Here is a 20,489-nt window from a genome sequence, read left to right as displayed (position 1 = left end):
GTAAGATAAGGTTCCAATTTCATTCTTTTGCACATAGATATCTAGTTTTCCCAACACCATTTATTAAAGAGACTATCTGTTCCCTGTTGTGTATTCTTGGCACCCTTGTCAAAGGTTAGCTAACTGAATATGCATGGGTTTATTTCTGGGCTCTCTATTCTCCTGTTCTGTTGGTTGAGGTGTCTGTTTTCATGCCAGCACCATCCCATTTTGGTTACTATAGTTTTGAAATATAGGTTAATTTCAGGAAGTTTGATGCCTCCAGCCTTATTTTTCTTTCTCAAGATTTCTTTGGCTATTTGGTGTCTTTTGTGGTCTGTATGAAGACAAAATTTTTTTCTATTAATGGGAAAATGCCATTACAATTTTTCTAGGGATTGCAATGAATCTGTAGATCACTTTGGGTAATATGGACATTAACAATATTAATTCTTCTAATCCATGAACACAGGATATCTTTCCATTTATATGTATCTTCTATTTCTTTCATCAATGTCTTACAGTTTTCAGTGTACAGGTTTTTCACCTCCTTGGTTAAATTTATTCCTAAGTATTTTATTCTTTTTGATGCTGCTGTAAATGGGATTGTTTTCTTCATTTCTTTTTCAGATAGTTTGTTGTTAGTGTATAGAAATGCAGTTGATTTTTGTACATAAATTGTGTATCTCAAACTTTACTGAATTCGTTTATTAGTTCTAACAGTTTTTTGGTGGACTCTTTTGGTTTCTACTTATAAGATTATGTCATCTGCAGAGACAATTTTATTTCCTCTTTTCCTATTTGGATGCATTTTATTTCTTTTTCTTGACTAACTGCTCTGGTTTAGACTTCCAGTACTATGTTGAGTAGAAGTGGAGAGAGTAGGCATCCTTGTCTTGTTCCTAATCTTAGAGGAAAAGGTTACGGCTTTTCACCATTAAGTATCATGTTAGCTGTGGACTTGTCGTATATGCCCTTTATTATGTTGAAATACATTCCTTCTTTACCTAATTTGTTGAGCGTTTTAATCATGAAAGGTTGTTAAATTTTGTTAAGTGCTTTTTCTGCATCTATTGAGATAATCATATGATTTTTATCCTTTATTCTGTAATGTGGTGTGTATCACTTGCATATGTTGAACCATCCTTGCATCCCAGGGATAAATCCCACTTGATCATGGTGTATGACCCTTTTAATATGCTGCTGAATTCAGTTTTCTAATATTTTGTGAAGGATTCTTGCAGCTATGTGCTTGTAGTATCTGTATATGGCTTTGGAATGAGGGTAAAACTAGCTTCAAAAAATAAGTTTGGAAGTATTCCCTCCTTTTAAATTTTTTGGGAAGAGTTTGAGTAGGACTGACATTAATTCCTGTTTAAACGTTTGGTAGAATTCACCCATGAAGCTATATGGTCATGGGCTTTTCTTTGTTGGGAGGTTTTTGATTACCGCTTCAATTTCCTTATTTCATATGGGTCTGTTCAGATTTTCTATTTCTTCATGATTCTGTCTTGGTCAGTTGTATCTTTCTAGGAATTTATCCATTTCTTTTAGGTTATCCAATTATGGCATAAGTTGCTCACAGTAGTCTATTATGATTCTTTGTATTTTTATGGTATCAGCTATAATGTTTCTTCTTTCATTTATAATTTTATTTTTAAGTTGTTGCTCTTTTTTTCTTGGTTAGTCTAGCTGTAAGAAATTTTGTTTATCTTTTCAGAAAACCAACCTTTAGTTTTGTTGATCTTTTCTATTGTCCTTCTAGTCTCTATTTCATTTATTTCTGCTCTAATCTTTATTACTTCTTCCCTTCTGCTATCTTTTGGCTAAGTTTGCTCTTTATCTAGTTCTGTGAGACGTAAAGCTAGATTGTTTATTTGAGATCTTTCTTTTTTTTTAATGGAGGCATTTAGCGCTATGAATGTCCCTCTTAGAACTGCTTTTGCAGAATCACGCAAGTTTTGATAAGCTGTGTTTCCATTTTCCTTTGTCTCAAGATTCTTTTTAATTTCTTTTTGATTTCTTCTTTGACTCATTGGTTGGCTGTATGTTATTTAATCTCCACATATTGGTGAATTTTCAAAATTTCCTTGTGTTACTGATTTCTAGTTTCATACCACTGAAGGTCAGAAATGATACTTGATATGACTTCAATCTTCTTTAATTTGTTAAGAAATTTTTAGTCTCCCAACATATGATCTACCCTGGATAATGTTCTGTGTGCACCTGAGGAGAGAATGTATATTCTGCTGTGTTGGATGAAATTTTCTGTTTATGCCTATTAGGTCCCTTTGGGGTAAACTGTTATTCAAGTTTGCTATTTTCTTACTGATTTTCTGTCTGGATGATCTAGCTACTGTTGAAATTGGCATATTGAAGCCCCCCACTATTACTGTATGGTTGTCTATTTCTCCCCTCAGTTCTGTTAATATTTGCTTTATATATTTAGGTATTTTGATGTTTATATCCTCTTGATGAATTGATTTTATCATTATATAGTGATTTTCTTTGTTTCTTGTGATAGATTTTGACTGAAAATCTTTTCCCATCTCTTCACCTTGCCTATGCATGTCCTTAAAGTTAAAAGGAGTCTCTTGTAGGCACTAGATTGTTGGATTTTGTTTTTTGTTTGTTTGTTTGTTTTTTAATATCCACTGAACTACTCTATTATTTGATAGAGAATTTAATCCATTTAAATTTACAGTATTTATAGGTAAGGACTTACTATTGTCATTTTGTTTACTGTTTTCTGACCATTCTGTAGTTCCTTTGTTCTTTTCTTCCTCTCTTGCTCTCTTCCTTTGTGACTTGATGATTTTCCTCAGTGGTATGCTTTGATTCCTTTCTCTTTATTTTTATTATCTAGTAGAGGTTTTTTCTTTGTGTTTACCATGGGGCTTACATAAAACATCTTATAGTTTTAACAGTCTATTTTAAGCTGATAACAACTTAACTTCAATCACATACAAAAACTATGGACACTTTTACCTTTCTCTACTTTCCACATATTATCCACTCTACATCTTTTTATACTATGTATGTAGTAGCAAATTATTGTAGCTTTAGTTATTTTAAATTCTCTTGTCTTTTAACTTTCATACCAGGGTTAAAACTGATTTACCTACCACATTTACAGTATTAGAGTATTCTGAATTTGACTACAAATTTACCTTTACCAGTGAGTTTGATACAGTTCACCCTTGAACAGCAAAGGGGTTACGGGAGCCAACCTCCCATGCAGTCAAAAATCCACCGATACATTTACAGTTGGTCCTCCATATCCACAGTTCTGCAGATTCAACCAACCATTTATTGTTTAGTTGTGTATTACATATTTAGTGGAAAAAAAATCTGTGTATAAGTGGACTCTCACAGTTCAAACTCATGTTGTTCAAGGGTTGTGCTTTCATACATTTTCTCATTGTTATTTAGCATCCTGTTGTTTTATCTTAAAGAAATCCCTTTAGCATTTCCTGTAAGACAGGTCTAGTGGTGATGAATTCTCTCAGATTTTGCTTGTCAGGTAATGTCTTTTTCTCACCTTCACTTCTGAAGAACAACTTTGCCAGGTATAGTATTCTTGGTTGGCAGTTTTTTTCTTTCAGGACTTTGAATATATCATGCTACTTACTCCTGGCCTGCAAGGTTTCTGCTGAGAAATATGCTGATAGCTTTATCAGGGTTCCCTTGTATGTGAGGAGGTGCTTTTCTCTTGTTGCTTTCAAAAGTTTCTCTTTGTCTTTGACTTCTGACAATCTGATTATATACTGTGTCTCAGGTAATATTCTTTGGATTGATCTTGCTTGGAGACTTTTGAACTTCATGAATTTAAATGTCCATATCCCTCCCATGATTTATGAAGTTTTTAGCCATTATCTCTTTAAATAAGCTTTCTTCTCTTTCTCGCTTTCTTCTCTTTCTGGGACTCCCATGATGCATATATTCATTCATTTTATGGCATCCCATATGTCCTGAATGCATCACTTTTTTTCCTTTTTGTTCCTTTAATTGGCTATTTTCTAACGCTCTATCTTTGAGTTTGTTGATTCTTTACTCTGTCTGATCAAGTAAGCTCTCTACTGAGTTTTTCTTTTCAGTTCAGTCATTGTATTCTGTTTCGTTCAGAATTTCTGTTTTGTTCCCTTTTATGGTTTCTATTTTCTTATTTTGTTCATGTACAGTTTTCTTGACTTAATTTTGTTGCCTATTTGTGTTCTCTTGTATTTCATTGAGTTTCTTTAAGATAATTATTTTGAATTCGTTACCAGGCTATGTATAGATCTCCATTTCTTTAGGGTAAGTTACTAGAGATTTATTGGTTTCCTTTGGCAGTGTCATGTTTGTTTGCCTGATTCTTCGTATTCTGTGTAGCCCTGTGTTGGTGTCTGTGCATCTGAAGAGCAAACACCTCTTCCTGTTTTTAAACACTGGTTTTGGCAGGTAAAGGCCTTCTCCTGTCAGGTCCCTGGGCTGATGATACTGCCTCTGGGATTGCAGTTGAGTGGGGTTGGGGCTGGGTCATGTGGCTGCTTCTGGGTCTTCTGTAGTGCCCATGTTGGTGGGCCTGTTACCAGGGGCTTGGGTGGGTGTAGTTCCTGCCTCCTGGTTCCTGAGTGGACAGGACTGCCTTCACGACCTTGGTTAGTATGGCTGGAGTTGGGACAAGGGTCCACTTAAGGATGTGCAGTTGGGTTCAGAGATGGTGGGCTTGTTACCAGGTATGTGTTTGGGTGTAGCTCCTGCTGGGTCTCTGGCTACGCCAGACTAGCCCTGGACTGCAGCTAAGTGGGGCTAAATGAAGTGAAAAGGTTGCTTTAAGGTCCACAGTTGGGACCAAGATCTATAGGCCTGCCCATAGGGGCATGGATGAGTGTGTCTCCCACAAGGTCCCTGGGTGGGTAGGACTGCTCCCTGAGTGAGGCTGGGAGGGGCTGGAGCCTAGTCACAAGGCTGCTTCAGGATCTGAGGTTGGATTAAGGTCACTGGGCCTGCCTCTGGGGGCACAGACAGATGTGTCTCCTGCTGGATCCCTGGGCAGGCAGGACTGCTCCTGGACCATGACTGAGAGAGGCGGGAGCTGGGCCACAGGCAGTTTCAGGGTCCACAGTTGAGACCAAGGACAGGAGGCCTGTTACCCAAGGCATGGGTGTGTACACTCCTCCCTGGTCTCTTGGCAGATGTTACTGGTGGCAGGATCATGGCCAAACAGGACTGTAGTGAGTCCACAGGGGCATGGCAGTGTTTCCAGGTCTGTTGCCAGGACCAGCGTTGGCGAGCCTCCCACCTGGGAGTAGGCTTGCCTTCTCAAATCAACTGTTCTTGGTCTTGGGCTCCACTTGGGCTTTGCAACCTTTTACCTGGATCCCAAAGCTCCCACAAAGGCACTTTTATCTGTGGGTGGCTGCCAAAGTATTGTTCCTATGGGGAGATACGATGGGACACCTCCTGTGTCAGTCCCTCTGTGTTGTTTCCCTCTGTGTTGCTCCTACGAGCCATTTTCAAACTTAAACAATTTTTTATTTTGATAGTTTGATGTAGTCGAGTAAGTTATTTAACACCAACTCTGTGAAGCTTAGAGAATTAAGCAGTAATTAACTTAATTTTTATATTGGTATTAAATATGCTTAATTAAAAACATATAAAAGCTTAATTTTTTCCCCAAGATCCATGAATAAAATGGAAATCAAGCATTTAGGTGTGATTCTTCTTAATTAGTTTAGTATGGATATTTTCTGGCACCAACAAGAATCTATCCCAGATTTCAACTGCACGAAGTCAAATACAATGTGAATAAAACCAGTGAAGGTCTAAAGGAATCCATGAAGGAGACCATATCTGAACAAACCAAATTCAAAATGCTGCCCCTGAGTAATCTCATAAGTTCATGGGAACACCCAATCTTCTAAGGCCTGCATCTCTAGGGAGCAATTACTAAAAATAATCAGAATTTGAGAACAGTGAAGAAAAAATACTCCCATTGTTCCAGCTTTTAAACTAAAAAACTATATGATTACTCGAATATTTTAACTGTATTATGGGTACTTTTTCTGTCTTTGTCTCGCTCTCTCAATATATAGTTCCATCAATCAATCAATGCCATTCTGAACATTTTCTCCCCGAGTTTCTAGCACCATTTTGGATAATCAGAAGGTAAGTATAACAATTACAGCCTGAATAAAAACAACTAAATAGAAAAATGGCATGGTTGCCTGGTTTCACTCACCCCCCCACGCAGTGGCGCCTACTGAAGGTGGTGGTGGTGGTGCTGGTGTCGCGGCTGCTGCCGCCCCTGCGGAGGAGAAGTCTGGCTGGAGGTCCAGGAGATCACTAGATGGTTTAGAAGTGCTGAAAGGAAAATATGATTTTAAAATCAGATTCTGAAATTTTAAAATGTAAAGATGCTTTTTAAATAAAGACTTATGCAGAAAACATCACAGATTTTGGCTAGTTTAAATCCAGTAAGAGAATAATATTTTGTAAAGTACAGCAGTAAAGCATATGTTCCTCTATACCGAGAGTTGGCAAACAACTTTTGTAAAGGGCCAGATACTAAAAATTTTAGGTTTGCGAGCCAGACAGTCTCTATCGCTATTCGACTCCGCCAGTGCAGAGCGAAATAAGACATAGGCCATACGTAAGTAAATGAACATGCCTTTGTTCCAATAAAAATTTATTTACAGAAAAAGACAGTGGGCTAGATTTGATCTATGGGCCATCGTTTGCCAACTCTTGCAAAGTTAAATTATACTTCAAGCAATGGGTCACTCAGCAAATCACAGAGCAGAAATTAAAAGGGAAAATCTAAATGCCTCAAAATAAGGGGGAATTTTAAACATGTTATGTCCACTGGGTAGCATCTGAAATGCTGGTTATGAGGGCCGTGACAGAAGGAAACATACTCCAAATATTAAAGGTAAGAGAATTATTGGTAATTTTTTTCCTTTTCTCTATTTTCTAAAGTTTTTTTGTATGTTTTTTTTGGAGTATGGTAAATAATTCTTAACTTGAAAAGAAGAATTTATTTATAAACCAAAGAATACTAAAATGAATAATCACTATTGTACCTTTTTTCTAAGTTAAACTACAACACATCAAGTTTGCCTATAAGAGACCTCACCTAAAAATAATTCCATATTTTTCACTCTTATTCAATTGGGGCTGTGCTTTTCAAAGCTCCTCCATCTATAGAAGTTCCAAGGCGGAGCCTAGAGCATTGCTATTCAAAGTGTGGTTTCCAAACTAGCAGCATCCTGGGACCTTCTTAAAAATGCCAAATCCCAGGCTTAACCCATATCTACTACATCAGAGTCTTCATTTTACTACAACCCCAGGAGTTTCACTGTACAGTCAGGTTTAAGGAGCACTGGCTTAAAGGCTGCCAGACCAGGTACTAAGCCATCAGGGTCCCAGGTTCCCCACCCCTCCTCATAAATAGCCGTTCCATCTTTATCTTTTTTATGTATTAGATTTCCGAGCAATATTTTTTTGAAAAAAGGATTCTGCTGCTTAACAAAAAAAGTTTCAAGACCCCTGAAACTTGCCTAGTTTTGATGTCTATTTCATAAATACGACTGGTCTAAGAGCCAGAATAGGGAAACATTTATTATTAAGACCGGAATCAAAGCTTTTATAAGAAGCAATTTATCTTAGTATAGAGGCAGAAAGGACTTGGCTTTACCAAGCCTGTGATTATAAAAGCAGAATTAAGCAAGTAGAGGGTAACGTGCATAGTTAACATGCGTACATTATGGGGCTTTATTGCTCAGTTCAAAATTCAAGTCTCCAAATACAGGGCATTCATAATCAGAGTCACAGATACTACACGATGGGACTAGAATGCTCTCAAGGCTAAAGAACCAAACAAAGAGTTGACCTAAAATTATTATCTGAGGAAGCCTCTCTGAGTTGAGGCTTCATTTCAGGTGGCCCAGAGATTTTACAGTCATTCCCCCCCTTTCTCACTACTGTTCTGACCTTTAGGCACTATGAAAGCAATAAGGGGCCTTCCCTGGTGGTGCAGTAGGTAAGACTCCACGCTCCCGACACAGGGGGCCTGGATTTGATCCCTGGTCAGGGAACTAGATCCCATATGTATGCCACAACTAAGAGTTCGCATGCCACAACTAAGGAGCCCTGGAGCTGCAATTAAGCATCCCTGGAGTTGCAACTAAGGAGCCCACGAGCCACAACTAAGGAGCCCACCTGCCACAACTAAGGAGCCCATGAGCCACAACTAAGGAGCCTGCCTGCCGCAACTAAGACCTGGTGCAACCAAATAAATAAATACATTTTTTAAAAAAGAAATTAGGCTCATCCTGACGGTTTCTTCCTACCACCAGAGTTTGAGTTCCTCACATGCACCAGTAATTGGCCTGCAACTACAAGCATTTCATTTCACTTCACTTCCTTTCATCTCATTTCTTAGCACTTTAAGACACCCTTTAAATTTCACACAAGAAGAAACTAATTTCAGAAAACATTGTCGATATCATCCATTTCAGAAGAACCTGAAGTGTGTGCATCTTTCTTCCACTTCCTTTCCCAAATGTGTGAGCAACAAGGTGATTTCCACAGCTTAGGTCTTCCTTACACTTTGAGAGGTACAAGCCTAAGTAACTGTATGAAGTACAGAAGAACTTAGTCTATGTACCTGAAAATAACCCAAAATATCACACATTTACTAGGACTACATTTCATTTTGCGAAGTCATTTGGGTTTGGTACACAAAAATAAAATGAAAACCTGATCATAAAATTAATAAACGGTTCGCTGCATTCTCATGAACTAACCTGACTGGTACAGCCGCAGATGCAGTTGCAAACAAATCAACTGGAGGGGATGTGTCAATAGTTTTAGCTGGTGTAGAATTAGGCGACGTAACAGTTGTGGCTGGAGAAGACTGAAAGGGAAGATGCAAAGCACACTCTGGTCAAATTTGAATCTACGCAAGGCAAGAGGACCTCCAATTTTCAGACGCATGCCATTCCCAGCAATTTTTTGGTTGCTCCTCGTGGGAGAAAAAACTCAAGAAAATTTGAAATTGAGAATTGTAATAAATAATCAATACTGGATAAAACATGTTTCAAATTTTAAAAGTTATATGTAATTTATATAAAATTATGAAAAAAATATTTGGCCTAATGTTGCAATGACTTCTATGAATGTATTTACAATCAAAGCCAAACAATAAATTAGGAGCTTGGGATTAACAGATATACACTACAATATATAAAATAAACAACAAGGTCCTACTGTATAGCACAGGGAACTTTATTCAGTAACTTGTAATAACTTATAATGGAAAACAATCTGAAAAGAATACACACACACACACATATACATATATATAAGGGGTGAATCACTTTGCTGAACATCAGAAACTATCACAACATTGTAAATCAACTACACTTCAATAAAAAAATAAAATAAAATCAAAGCCAAACATATTTTCTAAACATTAAATTAGTGGGAAAGATCTTGCTAGCTGCCAGAAATGGAAAAAAAAATTAATTGTAATGACTGCTGTGAAACCAAGGCCATTATTTTCTTTTCTGCATCCTAAACAGATTTCATGTAAGGTCTTCTCAGATGCCTTTAAAATCTAGAAATGTAACTTACAAAATAGTTCACAGATGGCAGAGAGCAATTTCCAAACAAGATTCAAGTCACTGACAGATTGAGAACAGCCCATCACTAATATGAAACAGATAAAACTAAAAAAGTGAAATAAAACCTAACATTTATTGTCCTGGGCTGGTTTAAGAAGAGGACTTAATAGTCAGCTAATATATCAAAAGAAATGTTTGTTTAGTAACTATCCTAACTCTATTTGGTATATTTAATTTGCCTGTATTCACAAGAGAAAGATTAATAGCAATCTCAAACCAGTCCACCAATACTTAGTTCTATAAGTGGAAACGAGACCTAACAGCAAGCAAGATGCACGAAGACCAAGGTCAAGCAAGGGCCATCAGACACTGCTGTAACAGGACATCTAATTTCAAGTAGATCAAACTTAGAGAAGTTTGAAAAAGAATAATTTAAGAAAAAGGACTGAGGAGATAAGAAATGTATAGGAGTTTCCAGACTTAAATAGTATTTGTTTAATAGCTGTTTGTCCAAGAATATAACTAATCAAGAAGTCAACATCCAAAGATACACAAGTGCCAAGTGCTCAGCACTTCAAGAAAGACAAACCCATGAGCAGTATGGACGCTGTTGCTCAGAAAGGGTGAACTCAAGCTTTGCTCTTCACCAAAAATTTAAAATTTCCAAATGGAATGTGAAAGATTATCAAGGGGATAGAAAGGACTAACATTAATTTGCATGTCATGCATTGTGGACACTGACAACTCTGAAATAAATTAGTGGGTTTTTTTTTTTTAAACCAATATATGTGGGCTTCCTTGGTGGTGCAGTGGTTAAGAATCCACCTGCCAATGCAGGGGACATGGGTTCAAGCCCTGGTCCAGGAAGACCCCACATGCCGCGGAGCAACTAGGTTGGTTCGCCACAACTACTGAGCCTGCACTCTAGAGCCCACGAGCCACAACTACTGAGCCCGTGTGCCACAACTAGTGAAGCCCACATGCCACAACTACTGAAGCCCGCGTGCCTAGAGCCCGTGCTCGGCAACAAGAGAAGCCACTGCAATGAGAAGCCCGCTCACCTCAAAGAACAGTAGCCCCTGCTTGCCGTAACTAGAGAAAGCCCACACACAGCAACGAAGACCCAACACAGCCAAAAATAAAATAAATAATAAAATAAATAAATTTATAAAAATAAACCAATACATGTAAATACCTTGGAAAGTGATGTTTATGAAACACCAGGGAGAACGTAATGACAGCAATGAATCTACCAATATAAATGCAGAAATGAAGGTCTTCAAAGGCTCATTAAAAACTGCCTCGTAATAATAAGCTCTGAAGAGATGCGGGAGGTATGAAAACAGAACCAAAATAATCCTGTTGTTACAAGAAGAAAAAGTCAAAATTCATTTTGGCCAAAACGCAGAAACAGACCATCCCAAAGGATTCCAGGATTTTACCACACTCTACTAAGCAGTCGTATGGTGGAATTTTTCCATAGACATAATGATTTTATTTATTTTTCTTTTAATAGATCTTTATTGGAATAAAATTGCTTCACAATACTGCGTTAGTTTCTGTTGAACAAAGCAAATCGGCCACATGCATACACATGTCCCCATATCCCCTCCCTCTTGAGCCTCCCTCCCATCCTCCCTATCCCACCCCTCTAGGTCACCGCAAAGTACTGAGCTGATCTCCCTGTGCTATGCTGCTGCTTCCCACCAGCCAACTATTTTACACTCGTTAGTGTATATATGTTAATGCTACTCTCATTTGCCCCTGCTTCGCCTTCCCACCCCATGTCATCAAGTCCATTCTCTATGTCTACCTCTTTATTCCTGCCCTGCAAATAGGCTCATCAGTACCATTTTTGTTTTTTTTAGATTCCATATATATGGGTTAGCATACGGTATTTGTTTTTCTCTTTCTGACTTACTTCACTTTGTATGACAGATTCTAGGCCCATCCACCTCACTACAAATAACTCAATTTCGTTTCTTTTTATGGCTGAGTAATATTCCATTGTATATATGTGCCACATCTTCTTTATCCATTCATCTGTCGATGGACACTTAGGTTGCTTCCATGTCCTGGCTATTGTAAATAGTGCTGCAATGAACATTGTGGTACATGACTCTTCTTGAATTATGGTTTTCTCAGGGTATATGCCCAGTAGTGGGATTGCTGGGTCATATGGTAGTTCTATTTTCAGTTTTTTAAGGAACCTCCACACTGTTTTCCATAATGGTTGTATCAACTGACATTCCCACCAACAGTGCAGGAGGGTTCCCTTTTCACTACAGCCTTTCCAGCATTTATTGTTTCTAGATTTTCTGAAAATGGTCATTCTGACCGGCGTGAGGTGATACCTCATTGTAGTTTTGATTTGCATTTCTCTAATAATTCGTGATGTTGAGCATCTTTTCATGTACCTCTTGGCCAACTGTATATTTTCCTTGGTGAAATGTCTATTTAGGACTTCCACCCATTTATTTTTTTAACATCTTTATTGGAGTATAATTGCTTTACAACGGTGCATTAGTTTCTGCTTTATAACAAAGTAAAACAGTTATACATATATATATATCTCCATATCTCTTCCCTCTTGTGTCTCCCTCCCTCCCACCCTCCCTATTCCACCCCTGTAGGTGGTGACAAAGCACCGAGCTGATCTCCCTGTGCTATGCGGCTGCTTCCCACTAGCTATCGATTTTATATTTGGTAGTGTATGTGTGTCCACGCCACTCTCTCACTTTGTCCCAGCTTACTCTTCCCCCTCCCCGTGTCCTCAAGTTCATTCTCTAGTAGGTCTGCATCTTTATTCCCATCTTGCCACTAGGTTCTTCATGACCATTTTTTTAAGATTCCATATATATGTGTTAGCATAAGGTATTTGTTTTTCTCTTTCTGACTTACTTCACTCAGTATGACAGACTCTAGGTCCATCCACCTCACTACAAATAACTCAATTTGTTTCTTTTTATGGCTAAGTAATATTCCATTGTATATATGTGCCACATCTTCTTTATCCATTCATCTGTTGATGGACACTTAGGTTGCTTCCATGTCCTGGCTATTGTAAATAGAGCTGCAATGAACACTGTGGTACATGACTCTTTTTGAATTATGGTTTTCTCAGGGTATATGCCCAGTAGTGGGATTGCTGGGTCGTATGGTAGTTCTATTTTTAGTTTCTTAAGGAACCTCCATACTGTTCTCCATACTGGCTGTATCAATTTACATTCCTACCAACAGTGCAAGAGGGTTCCCTTTTCTCCCCACCCTCTCCAGCATTTATTGTTTGTAGATTGTTGATGGTGGCCATTCTGACGGGTGTGAGGTGATACTTCATTGTAGTTTTCATTTGCATTTCTCTAATGATTAGGGATGTTGAGCATCCTTTCATGTGTTTGTTGGCAATCTGTACGTCTTCTTTGGAGAAATGTCTATTTAGGTCTTCTGCCCATTTTTGGATTGGGTTGTTTGTTTTTTTGATATTGAGCTGCATGAGCTGCTTGTAAATTTTGGAGAGTAATCCTTTGCCAGTTGCTTCATTTGCAAACATTTTCTCTCATTCTCAGGGTTGTCTTTTCATCTTGTTTATGGTGTCCTTTGCTGTGCAAAAGCTTTTAAGTTTCATTAGGTCCCATTTGTTTATTTTTATTTCTATTCCTCTAGGAGGTGGGTCAAAAAGGATCTTGCTGTGATTTATTTCAAAGAGTGTTCTGCCTATGTTTTCCTCTAAGAGTTTGATAGTGTCTGGCCTTACATTTAAGTCTTTAATCCATTTTGAGTTTATTTTTGTGTATGGTGTTAGGCAGTGTTCTAATTTCATTCTTTTACATGTAGCTGTCCAGTTTTCCCAGCACCACTTATTGAAGAGGCTGTCTTTTCTCCATTGTATATTCTTGCCTCCTTTATCAAAGATAAGGTGACCATAGGTGCGTGGGTTTATCTCTGGGCTTTCTATCCTGTTCCACTGATCTATATTTCTGTTTTTGTGCCAGTACCATACTGTCTTGATTACTGGAGCTTTGTAGTATAGTCTGAAGTCAGGGAGTCTGATTCTGCCAGCTCCGTTTTTCTTTCTCAAGATTGCTTTGGCTATTTGGGGTCCTTTGTGTTTCCATACAAATTGTGAAATTTTTTGTTCTAGTTCTGTGAAAAATGCCAGTGGTAGTTTGATAGGGATTGCATTGAATCTGTAGATTGCTTTAGGTAGTACAGTCATTTTCACAATGTTGATTCTTCCAATTCAAGAACATGGTATACCTCTCCATCTATTTGTATCATCTTTAATTTCTTTCATCAGTGTCTTATAATTTTCTGCATACAGGTCTTTTGCCTCCTTAGGTAGCTTTATTCCTAGGTATTTTATTCTTTTTGTTGCAATAGTAAATGGGAGTGTTTTCTTAATTTCACTTTCATATTTTTCATCATTAGTGTATAGGAATGCAAGAGATTTCTGCACATTAATTTTGTATCCTGCTACTTTATCAAATTTATTGATTAGCCCTAGTAGTTTTCTAGTAGCTTCTTTAGGATTCTCTAGGTATAGTATCATGTCATCTGCAAACAGTGACAGCTTTACTTCTTCTTTTCTGATTTGGATTCCTTTTATTTCTTTTTCTTCTCTGACTGCTGTGGCTAAAACTTCCAAAACTATGTTGAATAATAGTGGTGAGAGTGGGCAACCTTGTCTTGTTCCTGATCTTAGTGGAAATGGTTTCAGTTTTTCACCACTGAGGACGATGTTGGCTGTGGGTTTGTCATATATGGCCTTTATTATGTTGAGGTAAGTTCCCTCTATGCCTACTTTCTGGAAGATTTTTATCATAAATGGGTGTTGAATTTTGTTGAAAGTTTTCTCTGCAGCTATTGAGATGATCATATGGTTTTTCTCCTTCAATTTGTTAATATGGTGGATCACATTGATTGATTTGCATATATTGAAGAATCCTTGCATTCCTGGGATAAACCCCACTTGATCATGGTGTACTTCCACCTATTTTTTAACTGGATTGTTTTTTTTGATATTGAGCTCCATGTGCTATTTGTATATTTTGGCGATTAATCCTTTGTTGTTTCATTTGCAAATATTTTCTCCCATTCTGAGGGTTGTCTGTTTGTCTTGTTTATGGTTTCCTTTGCTGTGCAAAAGCTTTTACGTTTAATTAAGTCCCATTTGTTTATTTTTGTTTTTATTTCCGTTCCTCTAGGAGGTGGGTCAAAAAAGATCTTGCTGTGGTTTACCTCAAAGAATGTTTTTCCTATGTTTTCCTCTAAGAGTTTTATAGTGTCTGGTCTTACATTTAAGTCTTTAATCCATTTGGAGTTTATTTTTGCGTATGGTGTTAGGGAGTGTTCTAATTTCATTCTTTTATGTGTAGCTCTCCAGTTTTCCCAGCACCACTTACTGAAGAGACTGTCTTTTCTCCATTGTATATCCTTGCCTCCTTTGTCATAGACTAGTTGACCATAGGTGCGTGGGTTTATCTCTGGGCATTCTATCCTGTACCACTGACCTATATTTCTGTTTTTGCACCAGTACCATACTGTCTTGACTACTGTATCTCTGTGGTATAGTTTGAAGTTGGGGAGCCTGATTCCTCCAACTCTCTCTTTCTTTCTCAAGATTGCTTTAGCTATTCAGGGTCTTCTGTGTTTCCATACAAATTGTAAAATTTTCTGTTCTAATTCTGTGAGGAATGCCATTGGTAGTTTGCTAGGGATTGCACTGAATCTGTAGATTGCTTTGGGTAGTATAGTCATTTTCACAATATTGATTCTTCCAATCCACAAACATGGTATATTTCTCCATCTGTTTATGTCATTTTTGATTTCTTTCATCAGTGTTTTATAGTTTTCTGAGTACAGGTCTTTCACAGCCTTAGGCAGGTTTATTCCTAGGTATTTTATTCTTTTTGTTGCAATGGTAACTTTGTATCCTGCAACCTTACCAAATTCACTGATTAGTTCTAGTAGTTTTCTGGTGGCATCCTTAGGATTTTCTATGTATAGTATGTCATTGGCAAACAGTGACAGTTTTACTTCTTCTTTTCCAATTTGTATTCCTTTTATTTCTTTTTCTTTTGATTCCTGTGGCTAGGACTTCCAAAATTATGTTGAATAAAGTGGCGAGAGTGGACATCCTTGTCTTGTTCCCAATCTTAGTGGAAATGCTTTCAGTTTTTCACCATTGAGTATGATGCTTGCTGTGGGTTTGTCATATATGGCCTTTATTATGTTGAGGTAGGTTCCCTCTATGCCCATTTTCTGGAGTTTTTTTTTTAATCATAAATGGGTGTTGAATTTTGTCAAAAGCTTCTTCTGCATCTATTGAGATGACCATATGGTTTTTATTCCTTAATTTGTTAATGTGGTGCTTCACACTGATTGATTTACATATATTGAAGAATCCTTGTATCCCTGGGATAAATCCCACTTGATCATGGTGTATGATCCTTTTAATGTACTGTTGGATTCCACTTGCTAGTATTTTGTTCAGGATTTTTGCATCTATGTGCATCAGTGATATTGGTCTATAATTTTCTTTTTTTTGTGATCTCTTCTGGTTTTAGTATCAGCATGATGGTGGCTTCATAGAATGCATTTGGGAGTATTTCTCTCTCTGCAATTTTTTGGAAGAGTTTGAGAAGGATGGGTATTAGCTCTTCTCTAAATGTTTGCTAGAATTCACCTGTGGAGCCATCTGGTCCTGGACTTTTGTTTGTTGGAAGATTTTTAAATACCGTTTCAATTTCATTACTTGTGATAGATCTGTTTATATTTTCTAATTCTTCCTGGTTGTCTTGGAAAATTTTAACTTTCCAAGAATTTGTCCATTTCTCTGTGGTTGTCCATTTTATTGGCATATAGTTGTTTGTAGTAGTCTCTTATAATCCTTTGTATTTCTGCAGTGTCAGTTGTGATTTCTCCTTTTTCATTTCTAATTTTATTGATTTGCATCCTCTCCCTTTTTTTCTTGATGAATCTGGCTAAGGGTTTGCCAATTTTGTTTATCTTCTCAAAGAACCAGTTTTTAGTTTTATTGATCTTTGTTACTGTTTTCTGTTTCTATTTCATTTATTTCTGCTCTGATCTTTATTTTTTTCCTTCTACTGACTTTGGGTTTTCTTTGTTCTTCTTTCTCTAGTTGTTTTAAGTGTAGGGTTAGATTGTTTGAGATTTTTCTTGTTTCTTGAGTTGAGATTGAATTGCTATAAACTTCCCTCTTAGAACTGCTTTTGTTGCATCCCATAGGTTTTGGGCCTTCGTGTTTTCATTGTCATTTGTTTCTATGTATTTTTAAATTTCTTCTTTGATTTCTTCAGCGATCTCTTGGTTATTTAGTAGCACACTCTTTAGCCTCCATGTGTTTGTGTTTTTTACAGTTTTTTTCCTGTAACTGACTTCCAATCTCATAGCATTGTGGTCAGCAAAGATGCCTGATATGATTACAGTTTTCTTAAATTTTCCAAGGCTTGATCTGTGACCCAAGATGTGATCTATCCTGGAGAATGTTCCGTGTGCACTTGAGAAGAAAGTGTATTCTGCCACTTTTGGGTGGAATGTTCTATAAATATCAATTAGATCTATCTGGTCTATTGTGTCATTTAAAGCTGTATTTCTTTATTTATTTTCTGTTTGGATGATCTGTCCATTGGTGTAAGTGGGGTGTTAAAGTCCCCTACTATCATTGCATTACTGTCAATTTCTCCTTTCATGGTTGTTAGCATTTGCCTTATGTACTGAGGTGTTCCTTTTTTGGGTGCATAAATATTTATAATTGTTACATTTTTTTCTTGGATTGATCCTTTGATCATTATTTAGTGTCCCTCCTTATCTCTTGTAACAGTCTTTATTTTAAAGTCTATTTTATCTGATACGAGTATTGTCACTCCAGTTTTCATTTGATTTCCATTGCATGGAATATCTTTTTCCATCCCTTCACTTTCAGTCTGTATGTGTGCCTAGGTCTGAAGTGGGTCTCTTGTAGACAGCACATATATGGGTCTTATTTCTCTATCCATTCAGCCAGTCTATGTCTTTTGGTTGGGGCATTTAATCCATTTCCATTCAGGGTTATTATCAATATGTATACTCCTATTACCATTTTCTTAGTTGTTTTCGGTTTGTTTTTGTGCGTTTTTCCTTCTCTTGTGTTTCCTGCTCAGAGAAGTTTCTTTAGCATTTGTTGTAAAGCTGGTTTGGTGGTGCTGAATTCTCTTAGCGTTTACTTGTCTGAAACGCTTTTGACTTCTCCACTGAATGTGAATGAGATCCTTGCTGGGTAGAGTAATCTTGGTTATAGGTTTTTCTCTTTCATCACTTTAAGTATATCCTGCCACTCCCTTCTGGCCTGCAGAGTTTCTGTTGAAAAATCAGCTGATAACCTTATGGGGATTCCTTTGTATTTTATTTTTGTTTTTCACTTGCTTTTAATATTTTATCTTTGAATTTACTTTTTGTTAGTTTGATTAATATGTGTCTTGGTGTGTTTTTTCTAGGGTTTACCCTGTATGGGACTCTCTGTGCTTCCTGGACTTGGGTGACTATTTCCTTTCCCATGTTAGGGAAGTTTTCTACTATAATCTCTTCAAATATTTTCTCAGACCCTTTCTTTTTCTCTTCTTCTTCTGGGACCCCTATAATTCGAATGTTGGTGCGTTTAGTGTTGTCTGAGAGGTCTTATTCTTTTCATTCTTTTTTCTTTATTCTGCTTCTCGGCAGTTATTTCCACCATTTTGTCTTCCAGCTTACTTATTCGCTCTTCTGCCTCAGTTATTCTGTTATTGATTTCTTGTAGTGTATTTTTCATTTCAGTTATTGTGTTGTTATCTCTGTTTGTTTGTTCTTTAGTTCTTCTAGATCTTTGTTAAACATTTCTTGTATTTTCTCAATCCATGCCTCCATTCTATTTCCAAGATTCTGGATCATCTTTACTATCATTACTCTGAACTTTTTTTCAGGTAGATTGCCTATTTCCTTTTCATTTATTTGGTTTTGTAGGTTTTTACCTTGCTCCTTCATCTGTGACATATTTTTTTGCTATTTTTTTTTTTTTTTTAATGAGTGGGATTGTGTTACTGTCTTACTGGTTGTTTGGTCTGAGGCTTCCAACACCGGAGTTTGTAGGCTGTTGTGTAGAGCTGGTTCTTGGTGCTGAGATGAGGAACTCCGTGAGACCTCACTCCGGTGAATATTCCTTGGGGTCTGAGGTTCTCTGCTAGTCCAGTGGTTTGGACTCAGAGCTCCTACTCCCACTGCAGGAGCTTCCCCCCAACCCCAGGCTTGAAAATTAAGATCCCGCAAGCCATGTGGGGAGGTAAAAAAAAATAAAAAAAACAAAGTAAAAAATAAAATTAGACTAGGAACCTAACAGACATGTTAGAAAGAACGTAAAAATACAACTATAGATCAATCAACAACTGGAAGGTACATCAGTACCACAATAGTAAAAAAGAGGAGGGAAAGGAAAAAAAAGAGGAGGGGGAGGCCTTGGCTGTGGGGGGCGGCACCTAAGCAAGGGCAAGGTCTGGGTGGTGGGCGGGGCCAATGCTCAGGACCCACAGGGCTGGAAAAGGCCTTGGGAGCTTTGGGGGGTGTGTGGCTTAGGCTCAAGGAACAGGAGGGGCCAGGCGTGCCTCCCACCCCTGGTCTCAGAGGGCGGGGGACCTCACCTGGGAGCCCAGCAGGCTTCCTGGGCTCAAGTCGGTGCGGCAAACGCCCTACTCTCCTCTCCCGCTCCTCCCAGAGGGCCACCTCTCCCCCACACCGCCTGCCTCTCCTGATCTCCCTGGCCTCCCTCCTATGCCCCCAGGACCAGTGCGGCCGGCAGGGAAGGGTGGGCCTTGGTGGGGATGGAACCGGCCTGGGAGCTCAGCAGGATCCCCGTGCCCGAGTGGGCGGGGCAATCACCCTCTGCTCTTCTCCCACTCCTCCCGGAGGGCCCCTCCCACCTGCCTCTCCCAATCTCCCTGGCCTCCCTCCTATGCTCCCAGGACCCACGCAGCCTGGAGGGGGCTTTGGATGGTAGGGGACCAGCCTGGGAGGTCAGAGGCTCCCGCGGCCCCAGTGGACGGGGCAGCCGCCCTCTATTTCTCTCCTGCTCCTTGTCTGGCCTTCACTTCTCCTCCCCACTCAGTCCCCCTACGTCCTACCAGTTCACTTTGGGGTTCCTCCAATCTCCTTGGGCATCAGAGTCCCCAACCAGTGGCCAGCAGGCTCCCTAGTTGTGGGGAGATGCTAACTCTGCGTCTTCCCACACCGTCATCTTCTCCCATGTGACATAATGATTTTAAACCTGGCTCTGTAGCAGAATCACCAGGGAGCTTAGGTTGTTTGTTTCTTTGTTTGTTTGATTGTTGGAGCTCCCTGAGGGTCTCTTGGGCAGCCGGCCAGGTATTGACACAGTAAAGGTTGTCTGGGGTACCCTGTGCAGTCATAATGCCAACCTTCTTGTCTGGAATAACAGCAGTTATGTAACAGAAATTTGGCAAAGAGGAAAGAGCACATTTATCACATTTTTGCAATGAAAATGGCAATGTGAAACATACAATGGCAAATGTGAACTACTGACCTAGAGAAGTAAATACTCTTGTCACTAACAACCCTAATCCTGTCCTTCAAGATGCTAAAGGAGAGAGGGAGGTGAAGGAGTTGTGACAGTTATTACGGTAGACTGTCTAAAAGGCATGCTTGCAAGGATACCCAACGACAATTGGTTTCTCTACCATCAAAGCAGGCACAATGTTATGTGCCTTATTTATCTCACAGGGCTGTGATTCAGAGTACGTGAAAGTGCTTTGTAACTAGTAAGACGTTAACACTGACACATTTGTTTTCAGTTGTAATATAAATGTATGAAAATTTCTTCTACTTAAAGAAAAATTTAGTCCAGATAGAGGGCTAAGT

At 38.5% G+C, this 20,489-nt stretch overlaps 1 protein-coding gene across 10 annotated transcripts in view; it reads right to left on the bottom strand.

Moving 5' to 3' along the window:
• Positions 1 to 20,489, bottom strand: part of SNAP91 (synaptosome associated protein 91) — a 171,432-nt gene that overhangs the window by 54,642 nt on the left and 96,301 nt on the right. For all 10 annotated transcript variants that reach the window (XM_082474181.1, XM_082474184.1, XM_082474185.1 and 7 more), the window contains 2 exons: positions 8,769 to 8,878; positions 6,203 to 6,324 (listed from right to left, as the gene is read on the bottom strand). In XM_082474181.1, the coding sequence (XP_082330307.1) occupies positions 6,203 to 6,324; positions 8,769 to 8,878 (232 nt within the window). The remainder of the gene's footprint in view (positions 1 to 6,202; positions 6,325 to 8,768; positions 8,879 to 20,489) is intronic.

The sequence above is a fragment of the Balaenoptera physalus genome (genome assembly GCF_965194825.1).
Source record: "Balaenoptera physalus genome assembly, chromosome: 9".
Lineage (NCBI taxonomy): Eukaryota > Metazoa > Chordata > Mammalia > Artiodactyla > Balaenopteridae > Balaenoptera > Balaenoptera physalus.
Note: the sequence above shows the minus strand (reverse complement) of the source record. Positions and strands in the feature narration are given on the sequence as shown.